At 38.6% G+C, this 26,814-nt stretch overlaps 3 protein-coding genes across 4 annotated transcripts; all 3 read right to left on the reverse strand.

The window, feature by feature from the left end:
- Positions 1-276: 276 nt before the first annotated feature.
- On the reverse strand, positions 277-7,888 carry LOC135090904 (uncharacterized). Its single transcript, XM_063988076.1, has 2 exons — positions 7,510-7,888; positions 277-7,369 (listed from the first exon to the last, which is right to left on the reverse strand). The coding sequence occupies exon 2, from the start codon at positions 3,721-3,723 to the stop codon at positions 3,112-3,114; it is 612 nt and encodes a 203-aa protein (XP_063844146.1). The 5' UTR covers positions 3,724-7,369; positions 7,510-7,888; the 3' UTR covers positions 277-3,111.
- A 149-nt stretch (positions 7,889-8,037) lies between these two features.
- On the reverse strand, positions 8,038-18,618 carry LOC135090902 (GTP:AMP phosphotransferase AK3, mitochondrial-like). 2 transcript variants are annotated; one of them, XM_063988072.1, is made up of 4 exons: positions 18,367-18,618; positions 12,677-12,846; positions 11,455-11,577; positions 8,038-10,870 (listed from the first exon to the last, which is right to left on the reverse strand). In XM_063988072.1, exons 1-4 carry the CDS (start codon positions 18,506-18,508, stop codon positions 10,643-10,645), a joined length of 663 nt encoding a protein of 220 aa, XP_063844142.1. In that variant the 5' UTR covers positions 18,509-18,618; the 3' UTR covers positions 8,038-10,642. The 2 variants fall into 2 exon arrangements, with proteins under 2 accessions (XP_063844142.1, XP_063844143.1); XM_063988073.1 differs by lacking the exon at positions 11,455-11,577 and having other exon boundaries at positions 18,367-18,613.
- A 1,137-nt stretch (positions 18,619-19,755) lies between these two features.
- On the reverse strand, positions 19,756-25,263 carry LOC135090901 (glyoxalase domain-containing protein 4-like). Its single transcript, XM_063988071.1, has 7 exons — positions 25,046-25,263; positions 23,792-23,841; positions 22,700-22,806; positions 22,198-22,356; positions 21,961-22,116; positions 21,444-21,619; positions 19,756-20,885 (listed from the first exon to the last, which is right to left on the reverse strand). Exons 1-7 carry the CDS (start codon positions 25,133-25,135, stop codon positions 20,736-20,738), a joined length of 888 nt encoding a protein of 295 aa, XP_063844141.1. The 5' UTR covers positions 25,136-25,263; the 3' UTR covers positions 19,756-20,735.
- Positions 25,264-26,814: the final 1,551 nt, after the last annotated feature.

The raw sequence follows: 26,814 nt of genomic DNA on the forward strand, positions 1-26,814 counted from the left end.
ACACACACAGACACAGGCCCACACTCGCTCCTTGCATGGTCTTTACTTGAATATAACATTTTACTTTCAAAAACTCTACTGACTAAACAAAGGGGGGGTAGATGAATACTGATTGTTTTTTTGTCAAGGGCAACTCTTGTACTAAATATTGGATGAGTCTCAAATTAAATGGGTAAGGGAAAGTAAGGAAATTTAAGTATGGAACATGAGTAATTGCACGGATAAATATCATAGGAGCTTCAGGTTGAGTACATATGTGACCAGGATGCAGCTAAGTCTCTCTCTCTCTCTCTCTCTCTCTCTCTCTCTCTCTCTCTCTCTCTCTCTCTCTCTCTCTCTCTCTCTCTCTCTCTCTCTCATTATTCTTTTCTCATGCATGCATACTTCCTTCATTTTATGTTACTTTATCTCGCTGTGCATTACATGCCCCCTCATCAACAAAAATTTTCGGAAGATATACAAAAAACTTACCAAATTTTAGGAACACACAAGTAGTTTGGCAAATCATCAGACTCAAAGGGGTGCATACTTATCACAAAACATCAAAGGTTACTATAGCACTGACATAAATAATTATTACACTAACTAGAAATAATAGGACTCACACTAGGCTCTTCAACTCGAACTGCCGTTTCTTCTTTCTCCTCCTCCCAGACCCGTCTCTGGTACTACCCCAGGACTTATGTCTTCACTGGTGGGCAAGCTTTCTCCTGCAGAGCATTTTAGTCATCTCTTTCCTCCAGCAGCAACATCATCTCCAACATCTGTGACTCTGACCACTCTCCCTTCATCTTCATCATCTCCTTGGCCCTCTTCCTTCTCTACTTCTCCACCAACTCTCACCTCTCTTCCTCTCTTTCTGTATCTTCTCTTTCATACCGTACAAACTTCAGAGTCACCATACAAAGACATCCCTGCATCCTTGCACCACACAATGCACCCACCAGGGACCATAGTCCCCTGGTGCATCATCACTGCAGGGCCAGACAAAATGGTTCCTGGCCAAATGTGACTCTCAATCGGGCCTGCACTGCCCACATCACCCCAGCTTGCCCACTTCTGGCTCCATGGAGCCTCCATGCCACACCCATAAAATTGATAAAACAAAAATGCCACTTCCTTGATGAAACTAAGAGGGGCTATCTTGCTGCCGTTAACAAAACAAAATTCCTCCGGGTGTGACACAACCAAATCTGCTTCCGACTGTCAGGCACAGTGATGCTATTACACCTCATTCCTCCCGCCAACCCCTCAATGACACAGATATCACCACAGCGAGCTAATGGCTACTCCTTTCCAGGACACAGCACACACATCCTAGCACACAGAGCCAAACAAACACACGTGGCCGTTATAAAACAAACCCCAGCTCCAAAAATTAGCCTGACCAACGTGCCACTTGGACAGCCCTACTGGTCCCAGCAACTGCTCCCAGGTGCAAACACTTCTCCTCAGACCTGATACCTTGTCACTTTGAGGAAGCTGACATCCATCAACACATACTACACTTTTTGGGCCCAGCACCTGACAAGTACTAACACCTTGGCCAAACAAAGCCCCAAGCAACACTGAGGGTGCTTCCCAAGCAGCAAGCAACATGCTATGACCAGCAGCCTTACACACTGCTGCCTCTCGATGCGGAGCCATAATGCTTGCATCAAATACATCATAACTTGTCCCGGAAGGAGGAATCAGGCGAGCAACATTACAAACAATCCCCATACCGGAGGAAACAACGCCAACCCTAACACAATTGAGAGAGGCCCAAGATGAGAGGTCATCAGGCTTGCCAGCCTGACCCATGAGGTTATGCCCAACAAACATGGCCATACCCTACCACCAAACCCATGCTAAATGCTCCCAAGTCAACCTGACTCCAAAACGACCAAGCACCAGGCCACTATGTGCTTTTAGCACCTGTCTCTCCTTAATTGCGGATGGCAATCAGAATGGAGCTCCAAACCTCTGTCTTCCTTTCTATGCCAGCTATTCACAATAGTGTTGCTCTCAACAGATGCTGCCTGACCCTCCTCCTTCCTTGCCATCCACTCCTGCCTTGGCAAGTAGTGGGACAACACACACATGAGAGACAGAACCCTCCTTAACTACAATGACAGCTGTTGCAGACCTCTGGGCACTGTGCCCCCACTGCAGCATCAAGACACTGCGCTCCTTTTGTGGTGGTCCTTCCTTATTGCAGTCAACCCCTGGAGTGACAGATCCCACGGGCACCCAGCGCCAGGGTGCTCGCCTCGCCTTAGGGCAAGTAACAACTGAGTCATTACCCTCAGCAGCCTCCACATCTGGGTCGGTATCCATGGACAGGAGCTGCACCCAGACTCTTCCACCTGCCAGGTCATTCCCAAGAAGGAAATTGACTTCCGATACTGGCAGGTCCTCAACTAGTGCCACCTATACCTTTGTGGTGACTAGCAGGCATGTCAGGCTAATCACCGCTGTGGCAAAACTCTCTGTGGTGCCAATTCCCCAGCACCACACAGGCCAACCAGAGGCAACTCACCTCCCAGTCACATACCTGCACAGTGACTGCTGTGCCAATGTGTCCCTCAAAACTGTAACAGGGTACTTAACCCCATCAATCTCAACGGTGCTCTGACACAAAAATGGACAGCACCAGTCCAACTCAGACCTCACAGGGGACAGTGAGGTAACAAGAGATGAGGGGACGGCCACACTGGCCTTTCCACCCTCCTGACTAAACACTGCCCAAATCTTGTCATCCTCCTGGTCCCAACCCTGGGACACAATCAAGGCTACCGGCTCCTGGGGCATCTTGGAAGCTGTGGTGGTTATTAATTTGGGAAAATTAAATTTAAAGTGTCCTGTACTTCTACAATAATAACACATCGGCTGCACGTTATACATGGGAGTGCTGTGTTGCATGCTCCCAGACTGTCTCTGTCGTGGGTTGGGTGGAGACTTACTACCCACAGGGCTTACTTGCTCAGACCTGTTACTGGAGCCACTACTATAGCATGGACTCCCAGACAAACTGGCACCAGCCGCACCAGCAGACACATCACCAGCCCCACCAGATATACCACCAATCCACTGTGGCACAGGCTGGTGCGCCAACATGTGGTCATCTGCTCACGTTGCTGTCTCCTTCAAGGTTTTAAACCTTTTCTTGTGGGGCAGCAGTACTAACTCCTCCTTGGCCACATTAGTAAACTGTTCCAGTACCATGAGTTCCTTTAACTCATGATAATGAGCAATCCATTTCTCGAACATCTCCTCCTGATAGCATGCACACTCTAAATAGGAGTCACTGGGTCTTTTCTTCCCTCCGCAGAACTGCAGCCTATATGCCTCTGGCTGCAGCTCATACACTCTCAGGATGTCAGCCTTAAACTCTTCATAATCCTCCAAATCCTTAACTGACATCCTATCATACACCTCCAAGGCCTTACCCTTCAACATATTGACAACAAGGCCATTCCATCTCTCCTGAGGCCAGTCAAATTCTGAGGCTTTCTTCTCAAATCTCCTAAACCACTCCGTCACCTTCTCTTCATCAAACTCAGAGATCAGGTTCAAACTCCTCACCATGTGGCTTTCTACTGTATCCTCCTTAACTCTTTCTCTCCTCAAGCCATGAGATAAATTGACTTCAATCCAAGTCTTCTCCAACTCAAATATCCTATTCTTCTCAGCCTCCTCCTCCTCATACATCTCCTCCTCCCCTGCCTCAAGTAATCTCATTTCCTTCTCCTCAGCCTCAAGCCTCTTAGCTTCCCTCTCAGCTTCAAGCCTCCTGGCTTCTCTAGTCTTTTCAGTCTTCACAATCTCCTTTCCTCAGCTTCCAATTTAAGCCTTCCTAACTCTCCCTCTCAGCCTCCAATTTCATTCTCCTCATTTCCAACTTTAATCTCATCTCCTCAGACATGCCTTTGGTCTGGGAGAAGCCACCAACATTGTGGGCAGGGCTGTCTGTGGACACTTGTGTGTGGGACTAGGTATCCTCACACCGAAATGTAAAGTGCTGCTTCCAGCAGAGGCAGGGGACTCAGGTTGAGTCTTCCTTGCTACCAGTCTTGCCCTCCATGGCTTACATTGAATGTGGGCACACACAGGACAACAAAAACAACAAACTGTTTTCCCCACACATCAACAAAGCTCCCAGCAATCCTGGCAAGGTCATCAATTTCTGTTACAGCCACAATTCCCAGCCCCTTCACCAAGCTGCTGCACCTGGACTAGATTCACTGAGCCACCTCTTACGTGGATTCAATACAGGGCTCACAGACAGGTATACAGGGTCTCTTGTGACTCCTGCAACCTATTCACAACGGTCACACTAAGTTGAGGTCACCAGACTGTTTTACCGACCCACAGACAAGGGAAATACTTCAAACAACACTCAACACTCACACAGCTGCAGAAGAATCAACAACCACATCTAGAAAAAACAGTTAACATACAATAACATGTATATGGTCGAAGTATAATACCCCATTGGGCTTCTGCCCACCATGACAGCCCTCCCACTGCCCAAAGAGTGTTATAGCCTCAAGCCGAGTAATGTTGTTTACTGCCTCCTGGACAGCAGGCCTTGTCAGGACCTGAAGATGGAGTAAAGTTCACTATGCAGCTAATTACTTAGGTCCTCTGTGGCTGATCTGCATCAGCCCACAATAGCATTTAGGACTGATTTTTTATTTTTTTTTTTTTTATACAAGAGCAAACACATACCACTGAAAACAGAATCGCAAAGTTTTGAGCTAGAGTGATTTGAATATTAGGCAAGTGCACAATGTTCGGGGTGTTTCAACTGTTGCATTACTGACAGCTTCACTCATCAATTGCCTTCTAAGCGTTTCACTGGTTTAATCTTTATTTATGAGAATCGATGTGTAATCAAGTAACATCCTTATGATGCCAATGCTCACTATTGCTGTCCTCTTCTACCCCCTCCCCCTCACCATTCATACTAAAATATCCTGTAACTTCTAAACCATGGTGTTAAAAGCATTTGACCAGAGAATATGCGACTTTCCTCCCTCTTTCATATCTGAGAAAGTGACTTTCCTCCCAGGACATCCTATATATGCATATACATACTCACATACCAACACACACAAGAGAAATTATGTAAAGTGTAGTTACTGACCAATATGTTGCACTAATCCATGCTAATGCTCTTTCACTTTCTCTATATTGCATGACCACAGATGGGACCAGTTATTTTTGTAACTATGCAGTTTTACGTATCAATCTATATCAACCCATTCACTCACAAATACATTATATATATATATAAAGTAAATCACATAGATGAATATATATGAGAGAGAGGGGCATCAGCATGAGTGTTCAGCTTCCATGCATTTTAGGTGTTATTATTACTCTTATCAGTATCATAATTATTGAATTAACAAATATTAGATATTATAATATGCATTATTCCCTTGCATACCTACAGTTCATCAAGTGCACACACACCTTCAGCCTCCCCTAGTACCCCAAACTCTCTCCTCTTTAATCCATCCTTTCACTGCCCTTCCTCCCTGTAGTAAGCTTTCATCCTGCAGATAATTAAGTCCTGTGTGAAGAACAAGTGAGTGCTTCAAGGACATTTGGCTGCCAAGAGGCAAGCAATCACCAACTTTTTTTGGATGACTATACACTAGGATGATCCTCTTTTCAGATTTTTCTTAGGGTTACCTATGAATCTCTGACAAAATTTTATCAAGTATTGTACTTAAGATAACCACTATAATGTAAGAATCCTTGCTAAGTTATGGTGGTAGTTTACGGTGCTTGCTAATGTTAAGTTATACCAGTTGTTTGGAATGCTTGTTCATGTCATGACTAATTCTGGAAATTATGTTTATATACAAGTTATAGCTACATCATTGTGTGGTCCAAATAATAATAAAAGCCATAATCATCTGTTTTCACAAGAAAATTAGATAATGTGTGCTACATCTCAAATTCTTTACAACCTCTTACAGGAAATCCTGATGTTGTGCTCTATCCTTAGTGACAGTCCTCACATTTTGAATCAGCTGGACTCCCCTTTTAGTGACATTGATGCCTAAGAGATTACAGGATCAGAAATGCCATACCCCAAGATTTTGTTTACTAATGATTAAATGTGAGCTGTCATGGCTTGCCTTGCTAACTGAGAAATGGAACAAGAACAAATTGTCATATGAAATGGTGAGGAGGTCTTTAAGTCATTCAACTCACTATTTGTTAACCTACCAGTCACTTACTACAGGCTGTCACTCTTAATTTTATAGTCTTACACACCAGCCCACAGACCCAGTTTTACTTGCAAACCAGTCACCTGCCAGTCCCTCCCTCTTAGCATTTATACTGTCTTCCACATTTCTGCCTACATACCCAATTTTATTGTATATAGTCTCTTCAAATTTGATATTCCATCTTGTATCAGCATTTGTGTGTGTGATAAACTTTTCATAAGATTCAGCAAGATTAATTTTGTATTGTCCACCTTGTGAATGTATGCAAACAGCGTACCTAAGCCATACTTCAAGGAGGATGTACAGAGAGAAGCATCAGCAAAATAAACCCGTTGGAATATAATGGAAGTAACTGAGTATGGTATCTGCTGAACTACACAATTCTACATTTCATTCCTAGACCAACAAGTGTAACATAATGCTTTTTGTTACCTTCTCATTGATTAAACTCATTTACAAGGCTCTTGTAACCCTGTTTCTGATTTGTCTATGGCTCTCAGGCAGTCTCCCATGCTGCAGATTTTTTTTTTTATGTAGGTTTTATTTTATGTAGGAAGGACACTGGCCAAGGGCAACAAAAATCCAATAAAAAAAAAAATGCCCACTGAAATGCCAGTCCCATAAAAGGGTCAAAGCAGTAGTCAAAAATTGATGAATAAGTGTCTTGAAACTTCCCTCTTGAAGGAATTCAAGTCATAGGAAGGTGGAAATACAGAAGCAGGCCACACCAAGGAGAAAACTGGATTCAGCATGGGCTAATTATCTAGACAAATTCTCAAACCTTATTTTCAACATTTTACAAATATTTAGGTGTATTAGCATAATGTACAATTTCAGTATATGATGTTAAAACTCATCTGAAATACAAGAACATGTTAAGTCTCAAAATGACCTTGATAATATATCACATATATTGAAGACAGAACGTGTATATATTACATACCCTCAAGATCCCCTTAAATGAGGTACCACAGAAAAGACAGCATGGTCTCTTATCACTGTGGAAATAGAAATGCAAGGTAGGCGGGTTCTTAGTTCCTTTGCTCCATCCCTTTTCATCATGTGTTAGAGTGCAGGAGGAATACATTGCCATCATCCCCTAAGCCTGGCCACAGATAGTGCCAACAGGCTGTTCTGTACTGTAGAATTAAAAGAAGCAATTAATGTAAAAAAAATATATATAAAAATAAATAAAGAGGATGCTGCAAGACTTATGACAAAGATTACTGTTACATCAAATCAAACAAAGAAAATAAACCAACAGCATCCTAGGCTCTACCTTTTATTCTGTTTATGTGTGCTGGGCTTTCATTTGATGCAGCTGGAGGCAGGGGGTGGATAGGCACACCTAAGAATAGGAACATACAAATTCCTAGCCACCAGAATACCAGCCTTGCAGCACAAGGGAAAGGACCTGATGAAATGTTTCCATACTGCAACAGAAGAGCACTTGAAAATGCCGCAGTATCAAGGAAAGCTGTGGTGGAATGGTGCAGTTCACATGGTGGTGCTGTATGAAGAACAGCTACAAAATAATAAACTTGAAATCTCTATGCAGACTTTGTTTCTCCTCAGTCAAGTTCATAATGCCTGACAACAAAGCATAAGGCTGACATGTACAGAGAATATACAATTATAAAAATTTCATATGCAACAGCATTGATCATCTAAGCATAGTTGATCAACAAATTATTTTATTTTCTGCTGTGATATTAGGGCAAACTTAAGCTATAGTACTTACATCAATACATGTAAATTTAAAAGCATGTACAGATAACATCAGAATGCAATAAAACATGTTGACCAATCAACTTTTATGGTTTATTTGCATTTTGAGCATGCTGATGTTGTGGCTACTTGACAAAGCAATGCACTGTTTGACAATGGTAATTGACTCAGCACCCAACACCAGTACAAAAATCCAAGAACTATATATATATGCTGCTCCTGCCCTGGCTGGATCATTTGCACAAAACAATCCAGAGGTAGCAAGTTGCCTAACCTTCTACTCCACCTTCCCCTTGCATGCTGCACCACTTATATCCAACACAGGGTACACTCACTCCCTGACACATTACTGTTTGGAAGCCCATCTGCAAGGGAGTCTGGGAATGCCACTCAGTATAAAAATCAGTGATTACTGATTACAAAGAAGTAGTTAGCTGCTGCCCTGTAGAACCCTATCATCATTATCCCATTAGGGATGTGTGGGATCTGGGTAATGATTGAATGACTGATTGATGGCTTAGTAAAGGTGGAAACATGCTATAGCTGTGCATAGCATCAGCACTCATCCTTATCTCAATGGCCTTTGAGCCTTTGCTGTGTGGTATAGTATTATTTTACAAGATGGTTTGCTTATAACAAAAAAAGTTTTCAAACTGGGCAGGTAATTTTCACATCCTGAGCTAATTCTGTTCATTATGCTAACTTCTGTACTGTGTGAATGTAGAAGTCAGACTATCAACTATAAAATCATGTGATTTAACAAACAAAATTTATCTTACTTTTAGTATAAATGTTGTCTGTTAACAACTTCACTAAAAGAAAAATAACAAATTAATGAATAAAATAAAATTTTCTTGCTTCTTATGCAATAAAGTTACTGATTATCTGAACATATTAAAATAGATAAGATCCTGGAATAAGTAAGGCTTGAGGTAAAAACACAAGTCTTTTGTTCATGGAAATAAATATAAATAACGCCACTGTGCCTTCTGCTCCTGCTAATGTCTGTAGTTAGTTTTCTCCAGTCTTTACCTAAGAAGGTAATAATTAGGCATATGGAGGCACAGGATTCTTTAGAATCAAATCAGTAATAAAAGTTCTATTCTAAGCATATATGTTTATAAAGCAGCTACATAAAATCTAATTCCCAACGACAAAGACTAAATACTTTAGTCCATACTTCCCTTTCTCTTTAGAAGAACTTACAAATAACACAAGAGCATGAGGTATTACAAGGCACTTTTGAGAATCTTCTACTGCCCAAAACTAATTACTTACCATAATCAACAATAAAAGCACCCATAACAAAATTAACAGATATACAAGGAACATCACACTTTTAAATGGAAAGCACCTAACAATGCTTAAACCTCTTCTCACTCCATGCCAAACCCGGTGCCACAAGCTACACATCAATTTCCTCAATATGCAAAAAGTGGCAAAAAAAAATGGATAATCACATCAAGATCCTATGCTTTTGTTGACATACAAAATGCTAATTATGCTTTAGAAGTTTAGAACATGACTGTTCAGGTTTGCATTCACATGTTAGTCTCAAGGTGGAAAGAAGAGGTTTGTTAGGAATGCAGGAAAGTTGGGTTACACTCCTCTGACTTAGAAACTGGAATGACTCAGGGTAATGCAGTGAAATTTGCTATGAACATTGTACTCTGGGTTTATGGCAGTGAACTTTGGAGATTCAAATGTCTGAGGGGATATGAGGATCATTTAACTGGATAATCAACTGAAAACCTTGTGATTTTTTTTTTTTTAACTATGATTTGATTAATATGCCACAAAGAGGATGGGTATGTGGCAGACTACATAAGTCATATGGCACTATTGGCAAAGCGAAGAGAGTAAAAAGGAAACAAATATAGAAGAGGAAAGTTAGGGAAAATTTAATATTAGATTTTGTGGAAGACATGAATTTGGTTAAGGAATGAGGTAAAGTTGGGAAGAAAGGACAAGGGAGTTCTCTCACTGTGCACTGGATTAGATTGGATTTGAATGAGAATAATGATCATGATGATAATGAGTTACTCTGGAGTGCCACTATATCACTCCATCATTCCACATTTCTAGTGAGTGATACAAATTCCATACCTTCAAAAACTAATGCCATGATGCCACATCAATAAACATTGCGGTCTAAAGGTGAAGTGTATAGCACTTATTACTATGGTGAAATTCACCTATTTCTTATAAGACAGTTATTCATATGACTGACAATGAAAAGAAAAAGCTGCAACTGGAGTGATGGACAATAGCAGAGATTTATATAATGAAAACAAGATGATGGAGAAAGTCACAAAGCATTATTTACCAACACGAATAATTATAATCAGCTACGATGAACACAACCCTGATAGATCAGCACCAACATGTATTATGAGGGCCAAACCTAAACAAGACTAAACTTCAAACTCCTGATCTAAATTTGTTCAATCTAGCCTCCATTTTCTATTATATTTTCCAATACTTCACGATGTTCAAACCTCATAAATCTAACCTCAGTAATGCCACTCAACACAACCAATTCTAGCATGCATAAAACATTAAAGAATCTAAAAACAGGACCAGAAGATAAAATGGTTTCAACTATTATACACAAACATCACAATTTAGCACCTCCTGTTTACAACTTGAGAGGTCGGACCAGCCTGAACCAATAAGCTGTTAAATTAAAATGGCCCTCCATGAGCTGGTATGTAGGTCTGGAGGTATTTGTGCACGCGTGGATATATCTCGTTCGACATAGTGCCGTGGAAGCATTCGAGAAGCCCCTGCTCCTCATAAAACTTCTTCAGAGGACCTGTATTGGCTGCGTAATACTCCAGACGACGCCGCACTGACTCAGCCTTGTCGTCTTCCCTCTGGACCAGTGGCTCTCCTGTCACGTCATCCTTGCCCTGGTGTGTGATATTATAGATGAAACAGGATGCTAAGAAAGGTGAGGAAACTGACTTGAAGTGAAGGTTTCAGATCTCTCTCTCTCTCTCTCTCTCTCTCTCTCTCTCTCTCTCTCTCTCTCTCTCTCTCTCTCTCTCTCACTAAATATCTTATCAGTTTTCCATATCCACAGAAAGACTAATCAGGAGAATGGAGTTCAGAAGACAAGAGATAAAGAACTGGAATAATGGTAAACAAAATGCAATGAAATGTTAAATCATAATGGCAAGTAGGAAAAATCTACTGAAGAGGAGATGGAATGAAGTATATCCATAATGATAATATGAGCAATAAAAACATGCATTTTATATTAGTAATTAGTGCATGTGTATATATTTCCTTGTTTGTATTTGAAGGATTGCATTAACCTCATTCTGTTGTGTGTGTGTGTGTGTGTGTGTGTGTGTAGGACCGAAATACAATCCCAAGAAGACCTCTATCAGAGCTATTTCCTTAGGGGAGAGCAGACATCAGATATAAACAGACAAGACACAACAACAAGGGGTAGCTGAGAGGAGAGGCGCCGCACCATTGACTCACTTACCGGAACTCTGGGCGGGTTAAACTCAGTGTGATAAATCCTTCCTGAAGGCAGGTGTGTCCAGCGGCCTTTGATACGTTCTATTATCACCTCATCTGGGACCTCAAGGCTCAGTACCAGGTCAAGCTAGGGAGACAGGCATCACAACAACAGGGAGGCATGACAGGGATACAATGCAGGTGTGTGGCGTACAGTCAGATACGCTACACAAAAGCAGGCTGGGACAGAAAGCTGCAGCAAAGCAATGTGCAAATGCTATATGTAGTTTTGTAAACTCTCTCTAAATGGAAGAGTTCAAGTAAGTTGTAAGATGTAGAATGTGAATGTCTGTTAATAAGTATTCTAGAGATATTTCCTTACTACTGGACATTTCCTGGTGTAAGGCAGCAGTAGTAAGGAAACAAGCACACCTTGAGTTGCAGGTTTGACTGTGCTATGTTATATGTTACTAAAAGCTTCTATCTATTTGCACACTTTGCCATGTTTTTTTTTTTCTTAATCTTCTCTGTCATTTCCAATATATCTTAACTAGCTGAGTGCTATTTTATTTCGTGTATCTCCTATTCTTTGTTGTTACTGTTGACATTTCTTTGTCATCTTAATGGAGCATGAGCTACTGAATTTATTTCATGTATTTAGTTATTTTTTGCTGCTATTGTCATCACTGTAGCTGTACTGATCCTGAATATCAGAAACAAAAAGTTGATGAACACATCTATGGACAACTAGATTCTTAGATGGAAAGTTGGCAGTATTATATGAAGAAAGTACCTAAAACAAAAAACAAAAATTATCCTTCACATGATTTTTGAGGAATGTTCATTCAGTGCTTCAACAACACGATATCTAATGGGCATAGTTTCTCAACATATTATGAAGCAACATACATAATAAGATTTCAGCTTTCCATACAAAATCATATATATTCAAGCATTTTTCAAATAAAAATATACCAGGAATAAAACTGCTTACTTGGCAAATGTTTAATCATGCTAACTACTCACTAACTAGCTTTCAATATTAATATCAATCGCTAAAAAGCTCAAACTTTTTCTAATCTATGCAAAAAGCATGAACTCTGATATGAAATAAGTAGTATGTATCTAACAAAACAATTGCTAAATCTTCAAACTATTCTAAGGAAAATTTTTTCTCATGTCAAAGAATCAGTTCCTACCTGTGGCCTGCCTCCAGCCCCTCTCTGCCCTCACACAAACACACCTACCTTCTCATGCTGGTCAAGAGCCTCTGCCTGTGGCCGGGTGCGAGGGAAGCCATCCAGAAGCCAGTTGGAAGTCTTCAGGGCTGACAGTTCAGATGAGATAAGTTTGACCATTGTCTCATCAGGCACCAGCTTCCCAGCTTTCATGTATTTCTCTGCTTCCTGTCCAACATCTGAAAATGGTTACAACAGTTGGCCAATTCCCCTCGTAAGCTTCTCCACCCCCATGGACAGGAGCCCACATATTATCTTGATACTTCCATTCAATATTAAGAATTGCAGTACAAGGAAGTGGCCTTGCTACTTGTGATGCCATCAGCCTGGGTGGGAGCCAGACAGCCAAAAGTGAAGGAACTGATGAAGGGGGTCCAGAACAAGCCATACTTTACTGGAGGTTATACCTGCACATTATCTTTGGTTAATTCTTCATAACAGAGCTGCACCATTCTGAAACTAAGTCCCAACCTCGAAATGCAAGCTCCACTTAGCCTAACGCAACTGGTGGGTCTGTACCCAAAGACCTCCTTACTGGTTCACAAACTTAATTCCACCTAACCTAAGTGGTAAATAAGAAAAACACCCATCTCACAATGGCAAATGGAAATATTTTTTTCTAATCAATTTTAGTGTTTTGAATGAATATGCCAACTGTTTCTATTACAAATCAGTATTTTTCCTTCTCTCTCATCCCCTTGGAAATTATTAAATTAATGATGTGCAATACCAAGTAACAGAGCAATACAAAACGTACTGAAATCAAGCAGAGTGAAACTTTTGCCTTCATAGATGATCAGGACCACACACTTTCACTGGCATTATAATAAATCAGTGACTCATATATATATATATATATATATATATATATATATATATATATATATATATATATATATATATATATATATATATATATATATATATATATATATATATATATATATATATGGTTTAGAATGTTCAGAATGAAAGGATCCAAGAATTGCTGCAGACACAGGTATAATTCTAAATAAACACTACCAAAGTGAGATACCTTGCCACAGTGCAGGCTTGTGGAGTTCGCCTCACCATGAGCATATGGACCATGAAATTTTTCTTTTCTTTTATTGTAATATTATTATTTCTAGACCATCTACACACATTTTCATGTCAGCAGAGAATGGCAGCAGATTACAAGTTTACTGTCTGGGTTGGAATAAACTAATAATGTGGCAGAAGCAGAGACAAATAACAGATTTTGAAGGCAGAAACACATCTACAAAGGATGTGTTCCAAGAAATGCTGAATAGAGAAGGACTGTGCAAAAGTTGTGAAAATGAGAAGAGTGTGGGAAGAGACCTACAGGCAGTGCAGCAGGAAGGTTAAGGGCAGTGAAGATGGCCTTCACTTGGACAGTTGTGAGATGTGGTACCATATACAATGTTGAAAGAGTTTATGCTGAGATGTATGAAATTATCAAGAAAAATAAGATGCTGTGAGAGTGCAACCTCACAGTTAAAAAGACACTGAGGCAAGCAGAAAAGATTATGGAGAGAAAAATATATAAAATAAAAATGAAAAAATAAAAGAATAGAAAGGTAGAGTTAATTGGGAAGAAGTGGAATGAGAAAGATGGTGGGGAAGATCTAGGAGACATGAAGTCAAAGATAAATAAGTAAAGAAAGATTTATGAAAAAATATAACGAAATTGCAAACATTTGATGAAAGGATAATGATGTGAGAGGAGACAATGGAGACGAGAGACAGGAAAAATTATGAAAGAATTGGAAGAAAAAACACACACAAAAAAAAGTAATACTTTTCATCCTGAAGGAAAGCAAGAAAGCTGAGGCCAGACAGCAGGAGAGAGAAGACAGAAATTCGTGAATAAGTTTTTCAAGAGAAGTTATGTGTGAAAAAAGCACAAGTGCAGAAAGTGTACAGAATGGGGATGAAGGTGAAAGGGAGAAAGAGGCCTCTAATGTCTAATGTCTAAGTGATTCATACGGTAAATGGGAGAAGGTAAAGAAAGGAGGGGGGGGGGCGGGGGAAGGGGGGCAATAAAGAGAGAGTAATGAGGGAGGCATAGATAAAATCATGAATGTACCAAACAAGACTAAGGAGGAGAGAGAGTATGATGCAATACTATAGGAGAAGTTACAGGAGAAGAGAAGACAGGGAGGTCAGAAGATGCAGAGGGGGAAAAATTGTGAGTGGGAGATGGAACCAACAGTGCCGGTGTACGAGATAGAGAGAGAAATTAAAGTAATAAATGTCCAAGGATTAACAAAAACAAAATCAAAAGAAGTCGAGGAACTGATGATTGGTAATGGTATAGCTTGTCTGACAGAAACCCAAAAGAAATTAAGAGATGTGAATTTTGATGATAATTGTATAATTATAGATAGCATGAGAGAGGAACTGGTTAAGAAAAATAGAGGTTTAAAGTTGATAAAATAGAAGGAATAAATTGGTGGATCTGCAGAAAATAAAAAAAAAAGATGTATTACATGTAAAGGGGAAGATTGAGGGGTGAGATGTGAGAATAATTGTAGTGTGCCTTAGTGTTAATGATGCAGTGAGGAATAACAGAATAAAGCAAGAAACTGAGAGCATAAAGGAAGAAAACTCAGACCCACTCACAGAAACAGGGCATGAAAGGGTTCAAAGGAGAGCAAAAGGTAAACAGAAATGGAGAAATAATTTTGGAATGAGAGGAAAAATATATGTTAACTGTTACATGATGGTGAAAAATATATTTGGGATCCTCATGGAGTAGAAATGAGCAACGTAGTGTGATTGATGTATTCTTAACAGATGAAATATACAGTAAGTTTAAGAGTATGAATACAAATGAGGAGACATCAGTCAGCAATAAAATCACAGTTTAATAAATGGACTATTTTGTTTATTTAAATATTTAAATAGATGTTTATTTGATAAATAAACATAAATCACAATTTAATAGAAATGGATGTAAAAGTAAAAGAGGAAGAGGAGGAGTTTAGTAAAAATGAGTGAATGGTGAAGGTATACCTTAAAACAGATAAAAATCATTAGAAAATTTAGGAAATGCCTGCAGAAAAAAATACCAAATAGCAAAATGGAGTGTTGACAAACTGGAGTCAGCAATGCTGAAAGAAATAGCAGATACTGTGCAGAAGGGGATATACAGAAGAGAGAAGTGGTGATAACACAGAGCTTATATGGCTAAATGATAAAATTAACAAAAGACTAAAAGAAAGGAGGAAGTTTAATAGAAAAAAGAAGAAATGCAACAAGTGGAGAGGCAAAGAAAAAGGTGGAACGAGTTGTATTTACAGTAAAAAAAAAAAGAAAAGGTACATATGCTTATAAGAAAGAATATCTATACACAAGAACAGAAGACAACAAGAGAAACTAAGGAAGTAATGATGGAGATAAAAAGACATGGGAGTACATTAAGAAGCTAAAAGGGAAAAAAAAAAAAAAAAAAAAGATGCCCTTAGAATACATGGAGAGGATGGGGTAGAGTACAAGTGAAAGAAGGTGAAGGAAGAGGTAAAGGATTTCTGGAATAATATCTATGTATAGGAAATACTATAATAATGTTGGGCAAATCTGGAATGCAAGGAGAGAATAGTATGTAAGGGAATACGATAAAATGAAGAGACAGAAGAAAAACAAGCAGTTAGGCTATACAGAATTAAAGAACTTGAAGGAAATGAAAGAGAATACTTGCAGGCTTGTTCAATGGAAGTGATGGAGCACATCGACATGGCAAAGAGAGTGAAAGGAGGAGGACAAAGTAACAAAGTGCCTCAATAAAATGAAAAACAAGTGAGCTGTGGGGACAGACAATATAAAAGTTATGATTTATAAGGAATCCAGAAAAGTACAGTTTTAAGGGATTTATTAATACATATGCTAAAAGGAACACTGATCAGGACAGGTGGCAACTACCTGGAAAGTCATACATAATTATGATACCAAAGACAAGAAAACCAAGGACCTAAGACTAAATGCACTGACTAACGGATATAAATTGATGATGGTAGTAATAAGAACAGTTTAGAAAAACTGATGGATGGTAATTAATGGAATAAGACAGGGGTGTACAGCATCTACCACTCTTCAAACTAGTTAGTTTTAGAATAATACAAAAAAAAAAAAATAGAAGAATTGAACTAAGGTTTCAAAGATGAGGAATTTAGTATAACCTCACAATTCTTTACTGATTATGAGGTGCTGCTGACTAGCGGTGTGGAGGATGTTAAGCAAGTAATAAAGAAGCTGGAGGAGACAGGAAAAGAGGTGAGTATAGAAATTAATAAGGATAAGAAAAATAATATTCAATATGAAAGATAAACCAGAAAATATTGAAAATATAAAAATAAATGATAGGTTTGAATATTTGGGAATTACAAATAACAACAGGAGGAGAAGTCTCAAAAAGTAAAAAGGCTATGTAGCTAATAAGATGCATAATGTAATAAGAAGTTGCTCTGAGATCCTAATTAGGAAAACATATTACCATCTATTTTGTATGAAATGAACATTATGGAAGTAATAAACAAATTAATAAATTGCAAAGAATTGATGATGAAATTTTCAGGCAAATCTTGGTACCAAACTATGCACCTGTAGCACCCTTGTGGGGGGAATTGGGAGCTTCTGGAATGAAAGCAAGAATCATGTAAGGATAGTTTAATTACTTACGACTCAGTTGTGGTCATAAGTTATGTCCAGCTTATTTGCCATGATGAAATGTAAACAGCTCTGGTTTCCCCCACCTCCCCATTGCTGGCACCTCACACTTCTCTCCTCACAATGCACTGTTGTTCAAACCTTCAAACCTAAGCAGGTTATGATTCATCATGGCAACAAAGCAGGACACAATTTATGAACATGACTGTACCTACTGCCCTAAAGTAACTATATAAAAGTGTGATAACTATATAAAGACTGGAGGAAGGAGATTGGAGGACAAGATGAAGTGTATACAAATGGTCAAACATCTGAAATACTTTTCACATGCTGAACAAAAACCTTAAGACTAAATCAAAGAAACAGATTTACAAATGAGAAAAATGTGTAGTGTGGAGACGAAAATGAAAATCCAACACACTTTCTACTCTGGTGTCCTGCATATGCCACAGAAAGACAGAAAAATGTGAGACTGCAAGTCACATCAGGAAAGAGCAGATGACATAATTGGTGAACTATTATCCAACAAAGGTAACTTTACACAATTTCTGGAAAATAAGAGAAAAGGGAAAAAAGGAAATAGAAAATAGTAACAGAAATCAGTGAAAAGCGAACAGACCTAAAAACACTGACAGCAAGGAAAATACATCAGGGAGAGCAGTTGAAAACGCCATTCTCCCAACCAACAACTGAAATGATACTTTTTACAAAGTGTTCTACAATTGAGCCGCATCATTTACCTTCATTTAATGGTCATGTGAATTTAATGTTATATATCTTCATGTAAAGTGTTGAATGTCTAGTTTGTGAAAATAAGTGTTCATCACTACTGGGTGATCGACACTTGTCACCCTGCTGCTTCTGTTCAGCAAAATTTAGCATCCTTCCTCGGGAGTGTCGCTGGCCACCCTGCGTCCGTCACGTGACCCTAAGGACATGGGTGAATCATACACACACACACACACACACACACTAAAAAAGACTCAGACAATCCCTCCACACGCATTCCCGGACAAAGGGTGTCCACTCACCGGTCCTCTTGAGCACCTGTGATCTGAGGATGTCGCCGCTGGACATGTGTTTAAGGCCGAAGTCCCTCACGATCCTGGAGGAGATGGTGCCCTTGCCTGATCCCGGCGATCCCAGAATTACCATCTTAAACAGCTTGCTCATGGTGGACGCGTGTCACTCCCTCAGTGCCTCGCAATGACCTCACATATGCTTATCACTCCTGTATATTACTGCCCCTCCTCTCCCTTCATCTGACTATAAGTTCCACTATTGACGTGACGCAGATGCTATTGGAACCCATAAAACTGTATCTAAGGTGAAGTAAAGCATATTTAATTGTCTAATTAGGATGAATAAAAGGTTTTAAATTTATCATTGTGTATTTACGATGTTCTTTTGTTTATCCAATTTTTACCTCTAATGTACTTATTTAAAGCCCAAGGATATTTAGCAGCGCGAGATATGAAAGTATGAGAATGTCACGTGACTTACCTTGCAGCAAAGTTCCTCAATGCGGGCCATATGACCACCCTGGGGACCACGAGAGATTCTCAGGGACCATAGGACAAAATTAAGGAAACGGGGAGCCACAGAACTCAACTTCTCACAATAAGAAAATTGATAAGTTTGTGGTAATGTAAGCCTAAAATTTCATGTTAGTATTTTTTTTGTTTTCAGTGGTTTTACTGTATCATCCAGATTATTAAAGTCAGATGATGGTTGCACCTAGATTCTTTATTGTTTTGTAAGTTTACGAGTTTTCAAATAAAATTTTTATCAAAATTATAAAGTCCATTGATTTTATGATTTTCAAGTCCATAGTTCTGTCCAAACTACGATTATTAATATACCTTCCCAGGCTGTAGAGCTCAAGGGGATCACAGGAACTTAAATTCCTGTGGAGGAAGCCAATGCAAAAAAAAAAAAAAAAAAAAAAAAATCTTCCTTGAGAGAGGGGGGGGCACTAAATTTCTACAAACAATATAGAGCAAGTTCATTAACATTTTGTTGCTCCTATTATAGATGTTTGATGCTTGTATACATTTGTGTGTGATGCTATTTACAATTACTTACTGCCCAAGGTGGACATATGCCCTTTTATTTAATGCATGGGGACAATATCTACATGAATGTGATGGCAGTGGAATGGATTATAATCTTAGTCCCCAAAATACTTATCAACAACTCTCTTACACTCTCACAATGGGATAATTCTCTCTCATGTCATGTATGTTGCATCCCACTCTATTACACCTCACAAAATACTTGTTAATCTTTATCTAATCTGTGAGTAGCCCACACCATCCAGTGTATACTAGATGCAATGCCATTACTAAAACCCAAGCACTATTTCACAGTCTTATTACCATGCCCTTTTATACTCAAGATGTGAAAATAAAAATCACAGAAAATATCTTCTTTCTTCAGTACACACAACAGCCATTGAAGTTGTTACAAGACAAATGACACATATAACTTCAAGTTGCCCAAAATGAGAAAAAAGTTCTTTTCTTTAACTGCACATACAAATTTTTATCTTTTCCCTAAAGCAGCTGGTATAAAATGTGTGATTAACATTGCACTTAAAAAGACCTGTTTGGCCTCAATAGTTACATTCCTACAGCGCAAAGCTAGAGTATGAGGAGGCCATAGAGGAGAATGAAAGGATTATGATGGACCCTCTTGTTACTATTAAATTTTCTAAACTAAACTGAGCATGTGGAAGTTTACTTCAATTCAATAAAACACTATAGAATAAAATTGAGCTTCCAGATAAATATATAGACTACAGTATTTTTAGAACCAAACCTATCATTGAGCCTTCATATAACCATATATTTTCTTCCATGTGAGTAAGGGAGCAGAGCAGGATGATGACAGGCACTCACAGCTGCTCCTGCCCTGCTATGTTAGTCACAGCATACCACTCTAAGGCTTACATGGTGTTTCCTGAGCACCTCTAGGATACCTAAAACAGTGAGTGCCAGGGAAATACACTTCTATTTTATTACTTTCCATTTTCTCCATGTACTTAAAATATCTATATTCAGTTGAGTTTACTCTCTGATGAGTCTCAGGAAAACAGTCTATGGTGAACCAGAGGCTGCAAATCACTTAATTAGTCAACTCTCAGTAAATATATTGACATGATTACAGGTCTAAGTACACTTATACTAGACTTAGAAAGAAATTCCTATCAGACATCAGTTCACAAACATAAGGAAGACCACAATCACCTTTTAAGATGTACATAGAGGATATATCCAATAATACAAGAATAATTCTAGATATATAAAAAGTGGTCATCAATTAACCCTCATTAAAGCTGGACCAATACAAAAAGTAAAATGCATTAATAATATCAAGGCAGTTGTGATTCTTGTCATGTTTACGCAGCAACCTTTCCACCCTTCTTTGCAAACCACTCATCAGACTTATCCTTCTCCATGGCCTCATTGAGCAGTTCATCACCCTTGGGGTCCACTGCAGACAGCTGACGGAAACCTTCATCTCCCACAAAGCAGATCTCATGGCCATCCTGGAGATGTACAAAGAAAACATAAAACAGCAGTTCTTTTACACATTCATAATTAATTCCCCTGTAGTACAGGAACCAGTCTGGCACCACACACTGCTGCCAAGCAAAAAACAATACTGTGCACTGTAAAAGGTAAACAAAAGGACAGATCAAGGGGGCTGGGAGCCTGCTTTATACTTTAATTTCTATATATAATGAGACAAGATGTGATATCTTGTCTGCGTCAGCACCATTTAGGATAGGTAGATAGGCAACTAATTTCCCTGTAAGTTAAACAGTGGTTAATTTTTAATACATAAAAAGTTAATTCACTACTCATGAGACTTTTTTGGTGGTGTCCTCTTTCTTTACTTCTTCTACAACAAAATTCATTGTAAAAATGCACTTAAACTTGCCTTTTAATATAATATGCAGTTGTTTTTAAGCCTTGACCTCATGAGACTTTTTTGGTGGTGTCCTCTTTCTTTACTTCTTCTACAACAAAATTCATTGTAAGACTACATTCATTGTAAACTACATGTGCACATAAAAAAAGGTGGACATATTAAGTGAGCTCACCGGGTCTGCCAGAATGACCACCTGGACTGTAGCCTTGCCAGGGGTGTCCAGGGAGATGTATGGGGTGAGGATGGTCTGGTTGGCCTCCTTCATCTTCTGCTCAATGCCTGGCAGGTCATCTCCAGGAGCAGAAAAGGCAATACGTCCAAAAGCCTTGGCATGATTTACTTCCCCACCTGTAATAAAGAAAGATTACATGCCTATTTACTCTAGCCTCTAATGGGGCCTTTTCAGCTCTTCTCTCTGCTTTTTTTGTCTTACGTATATATAGACTGAATCTAAAAGCCAAAGCAAATGTTTACAATAGCTTCATGTTATTTCCAAAGGATCAGTGAGGATTTACCAAACTTATAATATGTCGCACTGTATTATTGCTAAGCCACTACATGTTCAGAGCTAATACCATACAACATAATGCAATAATAGAACAATTCACACAAAGAAATCATTAATAGACAAAACCCAGTGTAAATTACCTAAGTACCTGTGACTCTATACAATGCAAAATATTTCTCACCAATGTCCTGCAGCACCAGTTTGGCTTGAGTCTCACAATAGCCAAGTGCTGCACTTTTGTCAGTCTTGCTGTACACAGTCATGCCAGCCAAGTCCTTCCAGTAGGTCACAGACTTCTCCAAGTTGCTGCTAGCCAGGACAACTTGCTGCACTGGGTCTGTGAAGGGATGATGCTAATGTAGGATCATGCCACTGTTTCTGACACCTTAACCTTAATATGTATTCGTTTACTCTGTACCTTTGTCAGTAGGCTGTGGTTTGTGGTTAATGATAAACTTATAGCCGCCAGGAGCCTCCAGGATGCTGTGGTCTTCCTCATCCTTGACTGGCCAGTCATTCTTCTTGGCTCTCTCAACGACCTCCTGGGAATCGATGTGCATCCCTAAAAAGTCATTCCCTGCAGAGTAGATCTTAGTGTCAGATATTTAGCAAACTGCTGATAATGATTGTTTCCTTCTGCATTCATTATTTAGTCCTTTCACTAAAGCATGCAACAATTCAAAGCACAAAAAGCTGTGTATGAAATCTTTAAAAGCACCTGCAAGAAAGATGATGTAAAGAATAGATTTTGCAATTTCTAGCCAGTATAATGTTTGGAGATGGCTGTAGAACAAAAACAAATGTCTCAGAGAGGATAGTGATTAATGAAAGATGTGCCAAAGAAAAAGAAGGGGTTCAGTGTTTCATCTAATTTTTACATAAAAAAAAATAAATAAATAAATAGCTAACTGATGACATACCCATTTCATACTGAGAAATGCCATAATTGTAGGTCAGTTCACACACAAAGTGGTTATCCTCAGCCCCATATCCTATCATGGTCTTGCTCCACTTCCCATCATATGGCCTGAAACATGAATACTTTGTAATTTTTTTTAACTCTATGGCTCAATGAGGCAACAAAATACAGGGTGTAAAATGAGTTTCTAAGGATATTACCAGAGGTGAAAGTACAGGTTATTCTAAGTTGAAAAATTCTGTGCACATATGCATTTTGAGGTGTTGCTTAGTCATGGTATGTAATTCAAGTGTGGCCTGGAGACAGATACAATGGCCAGGCCAGGCAGGTAACCATGGCAAAGAAACACCATTTCAACACTCCACATTACTTTAAGTTATGCAATACAATCTGAACATATACACTGTCATTGTGTCAGAGGGAAACTGTGTGATCTGACAAACAATCAGCTGATTTGCTACTAGCCTTGCTGCTTCCCACTCCCTGCCTGGGCAGTGCATAGTGCCATGCAGCCTATTATTTTATTTCTCATTTATTACATCCATACCGTACTATCATTGTGTAATGTTTATCAGTAATTGGTATTATTCCATGGTTGTCACTCCTCTCATCATGGGATACTGTAAAGCTCCAAAACTTGTAGAAATCATGACTGAATTATTCACAGTTTCAGATCCTCGCCATGATACCCACCTGACCCGGCCGTTGTATCTGCTGTCAGGCCACACTTGAATTTCATGCCACAGCTAAACATCGCCTCAAGATGCTTATGTGCATAGAACATTTTCCACTTAGAATAGCATGTACTTTCACCTCTGGTAATATTCGCAGAAATGCATGTTACACTCTGTATTAATGATAATTTGCCTTATTTTAGCATCTATTAAATGGCAAAACTTATATTAATTGTAGTATATGGAATAATTTGAAACTACTACTATATGAAATTAATTAATGTACTTGAATGTGTAAATGATTGGTAAGGTGGCTTATGAGGTACTCTCTATGGCAAATTTGTAAATGATTGGTAAGGTGGCTTATGAAGTACTTTCTATAGCAAATCATCATGCTGTTCAGAGAGCTTCAGACTCACCCATTGCAGGAAGCCTTGCAACCTTCATCAAACTCCTCATGACGTAATACCTATGAGGGGGGAAGATAACATTAAATTACTACTACTACTACCTACTACTTTTATGTCCATAAACCTTTGCTGACTGGCTGATGCATCTTTTCAAAATTGTGATTCACTTCATAAAGATTAATTCTTATGTTGTAATTGAGACATGCTGAGAATATTTAATTCTTATACTTAAAAAAATGCTACTCTAAAAGAAGATGACAAACAAGTTTTTTAAGGTTCTTTTCAATTAGAGGTTGTTATCTTATAAAGATCGAGATAACATATGGCTTAGGGTTAATTCAAGTCATCCATCTGATACATTCTCTCTCTCTCTCTCTCTCTCTCTCTCTCTCTCTCTCTCTCTCTCTCTCTCTCTCTCTCTCTCTCTCTTTTGTAAATGCTTCAACTATGCCAGAAGAAAACTTTAAACATATTGTGCAGAATTCTGACAGTGAATTTTTGTGAATACTTTAATAACGAAATCATATTTCTACTTGTGAAATGAACATATCACCTTGTCTAGTGACACTTAATTAGCAGGTATTTGTTGGTACTTAAAAGCTGTAGTAAGCCTTCTAAGTACGCAAGATCATTATGAAACACACAATATCTATGGCCTCAGCTTTCATCTAATGTTGATAACCACTGGTTTTCTATACTCAGTTATCTGGATGCTAACGAAATACGTGTTCTCATTAGGACAAAGAATTTGGTAAAATATGATACATTTATACTTTGAGTAAAAATTAATAACGTGAATATATTTACCCATATGCAAGTGAAGATACTGTTAAGGACCTGTAAGCACTCTTTAAGTCAATTACATAAATATTGTACAATTATATTAAAAAAAAAAAAAAAAAAGTTCATGTGATTTATGCTTCATCAGAGGTTGTATCTTCTTCAAATGGACTGATATAAGGGAAATATGAGACCTCTTTAAAAGATATATTGTGTTTGATCAAGCTGAATTTACGTCTGGTTAGGATTAGAAGAGTGTTTTTTAGGGATCATGCTTACCTAATCCGATACTCCATATTTCCTTCAGAATCGCTAATTACACTCTAGACAATCTGAAACTACGAAACAGGGCAATATGGACAAGCGCATGATGGCTGATAGTCACATGGAGCTTGTCATCACCATCAAGTGAATATATTAACTGGAAGGTTCACTTTCGTAATGCAACCAGTTACCACACCACTACGCATTCCTCCCTCTTACCTTCATCCCCAGAATATCTCTGTAGAATTTGACAGTGGCCTTCCGATCACCAATCTTGTAGACGAAGTGTAGAGCTCTCCTAGATGCCATGGTAAGTGTTAGTTAGTGAAGAAAGATGCGGGTATTAGCGCGGGTCAGCGGCCTTCACTGAGTATTTGCTGTCAGCGTCTCTTGGATGAAGCGACCACGCGATGTTCCCAGAGGCCGACCCGCCCCTTGACAGTTGCCGGTGGGTTGCCATTACAATTTTCCCCGTTTAGTTTATATAAGACATCAGGATTTCATTTACTACACTCTCATGTTAGCAGATTATACATGACAGATGATTGCAAGTAGGTCACCTAAACTTACACATCACTACTGCATCTATCAATCCATAAGAATAAGGTTATAATCCACCCAGAGGCGTTAGCAGTCATTAAGTAATTAACTTATGTGCATATTACTTTAAGTGGAACATCAGGGATGACTCTTGCTGCTAAGCCAAGTCTGTCTGGTAATTGTAGAAGTCAGCTATGTTACAAAACATATTTCCTGTATTCTTATAATAACCTTCTCGGAGGCTATGATTTCCTGCACTATGCTCAAAGTGGTATTCGGACCCAGCCAAGCCACTGATGTAAAAATTGGGGATAACAATAATGAGTCTCTTTGAGTCCCGTCCTCTATATCTATACTTCAGATTTCAACACAAGGGTTAACTTGGCGATACTATACAGGCGGACACCTCAAAGCTCGAAACTCAAATGAAGCATAACAGGTGGTAAGGCATATTGATATTCACCTAAACGCCGGCTGAATATAATGATATTTCATAATCAGAAATATGTATCCGATAACAAGATAATGATGATAACGAAACTTACTAATAATGCAGAGGTATCAAAAGCCACAGCACATAAGATTAGGTATACTAGCGAAAAGTTTAAGGTGCCCTTGTACCGCTAAGAAAACGAATGCAATGTTGACAGGCTAACTAATAAAAACTTAGCCACCGCGGATTGTGAAATTATGTTCACGGTAAAGGCGTTCCTGTAGCTTGCCTATCGTAAATTTTGTCCCTCATACCTGCTCTTTTTTTTTTTTATTTATTCCTAGCGTATAAGGAATTAAAGACTACAGCATATACATATAAGTAGCTCGCTTACTTGTCCATCCCCTAAAAAAAAAAAAAAAAAAAAAAAAAAATATATATATATATATATATATATATATATATATATATATATATATATATATATATATATATATATATATATATATATATATATATATTGCTGTGTGTGATATACTTAGACCTAGGCATCAACATCCTTAGCATCAGTTCAGTACGATATTAATTACATGTTGAGATGTAATTAACCTGTTTATCATAGTCTGGCACCTAAGTGGGCCTTTTTTTTCCTCTCTCTCTCTCTCTCTCTCTCTCTCTCTCTCTCTCTCTCTCTCTCTCTCTCTCTCTCTCTCTCTCTCTCTCTCTCTCTCTCTATCTATCTCTATCTATCTATCTATCTATTGTTTTGTAACCTTTGGCCAGAGTTTCTCTTACTTAAAAAAGAGTCATGTAGCAAACAAGAATTCATTAAAAATTAAATTATTTGAATAGATAAGTCGATAGCTTTAAGAGAAGGCTGGATAGATAAGTAGGAAACTTTAGGAGATATAGAAGAAAAAATAGCTCACAAGTATGGTAATGGATGTTGTGAAGGCAAATGCAACGAAAGAGGAGATTAAAAGGATACATAGATGGAAATTACATATGGTATTGC

Source organism: Scylla paramamosain, chromosome 36 (genome assembly GCF_035594125.1).
Source record: "Scylla paramamosain isolate STU-SP2022 chromosome 36, ASM3559412v1, whole genome shotgun sequence".
NCBI classification, from domain to species: Eukaryota; Metazoa; Arthropoda; class Malacostraca; order Decapoda; family Portunidae; genus Scylla; species Scylla paramamosain.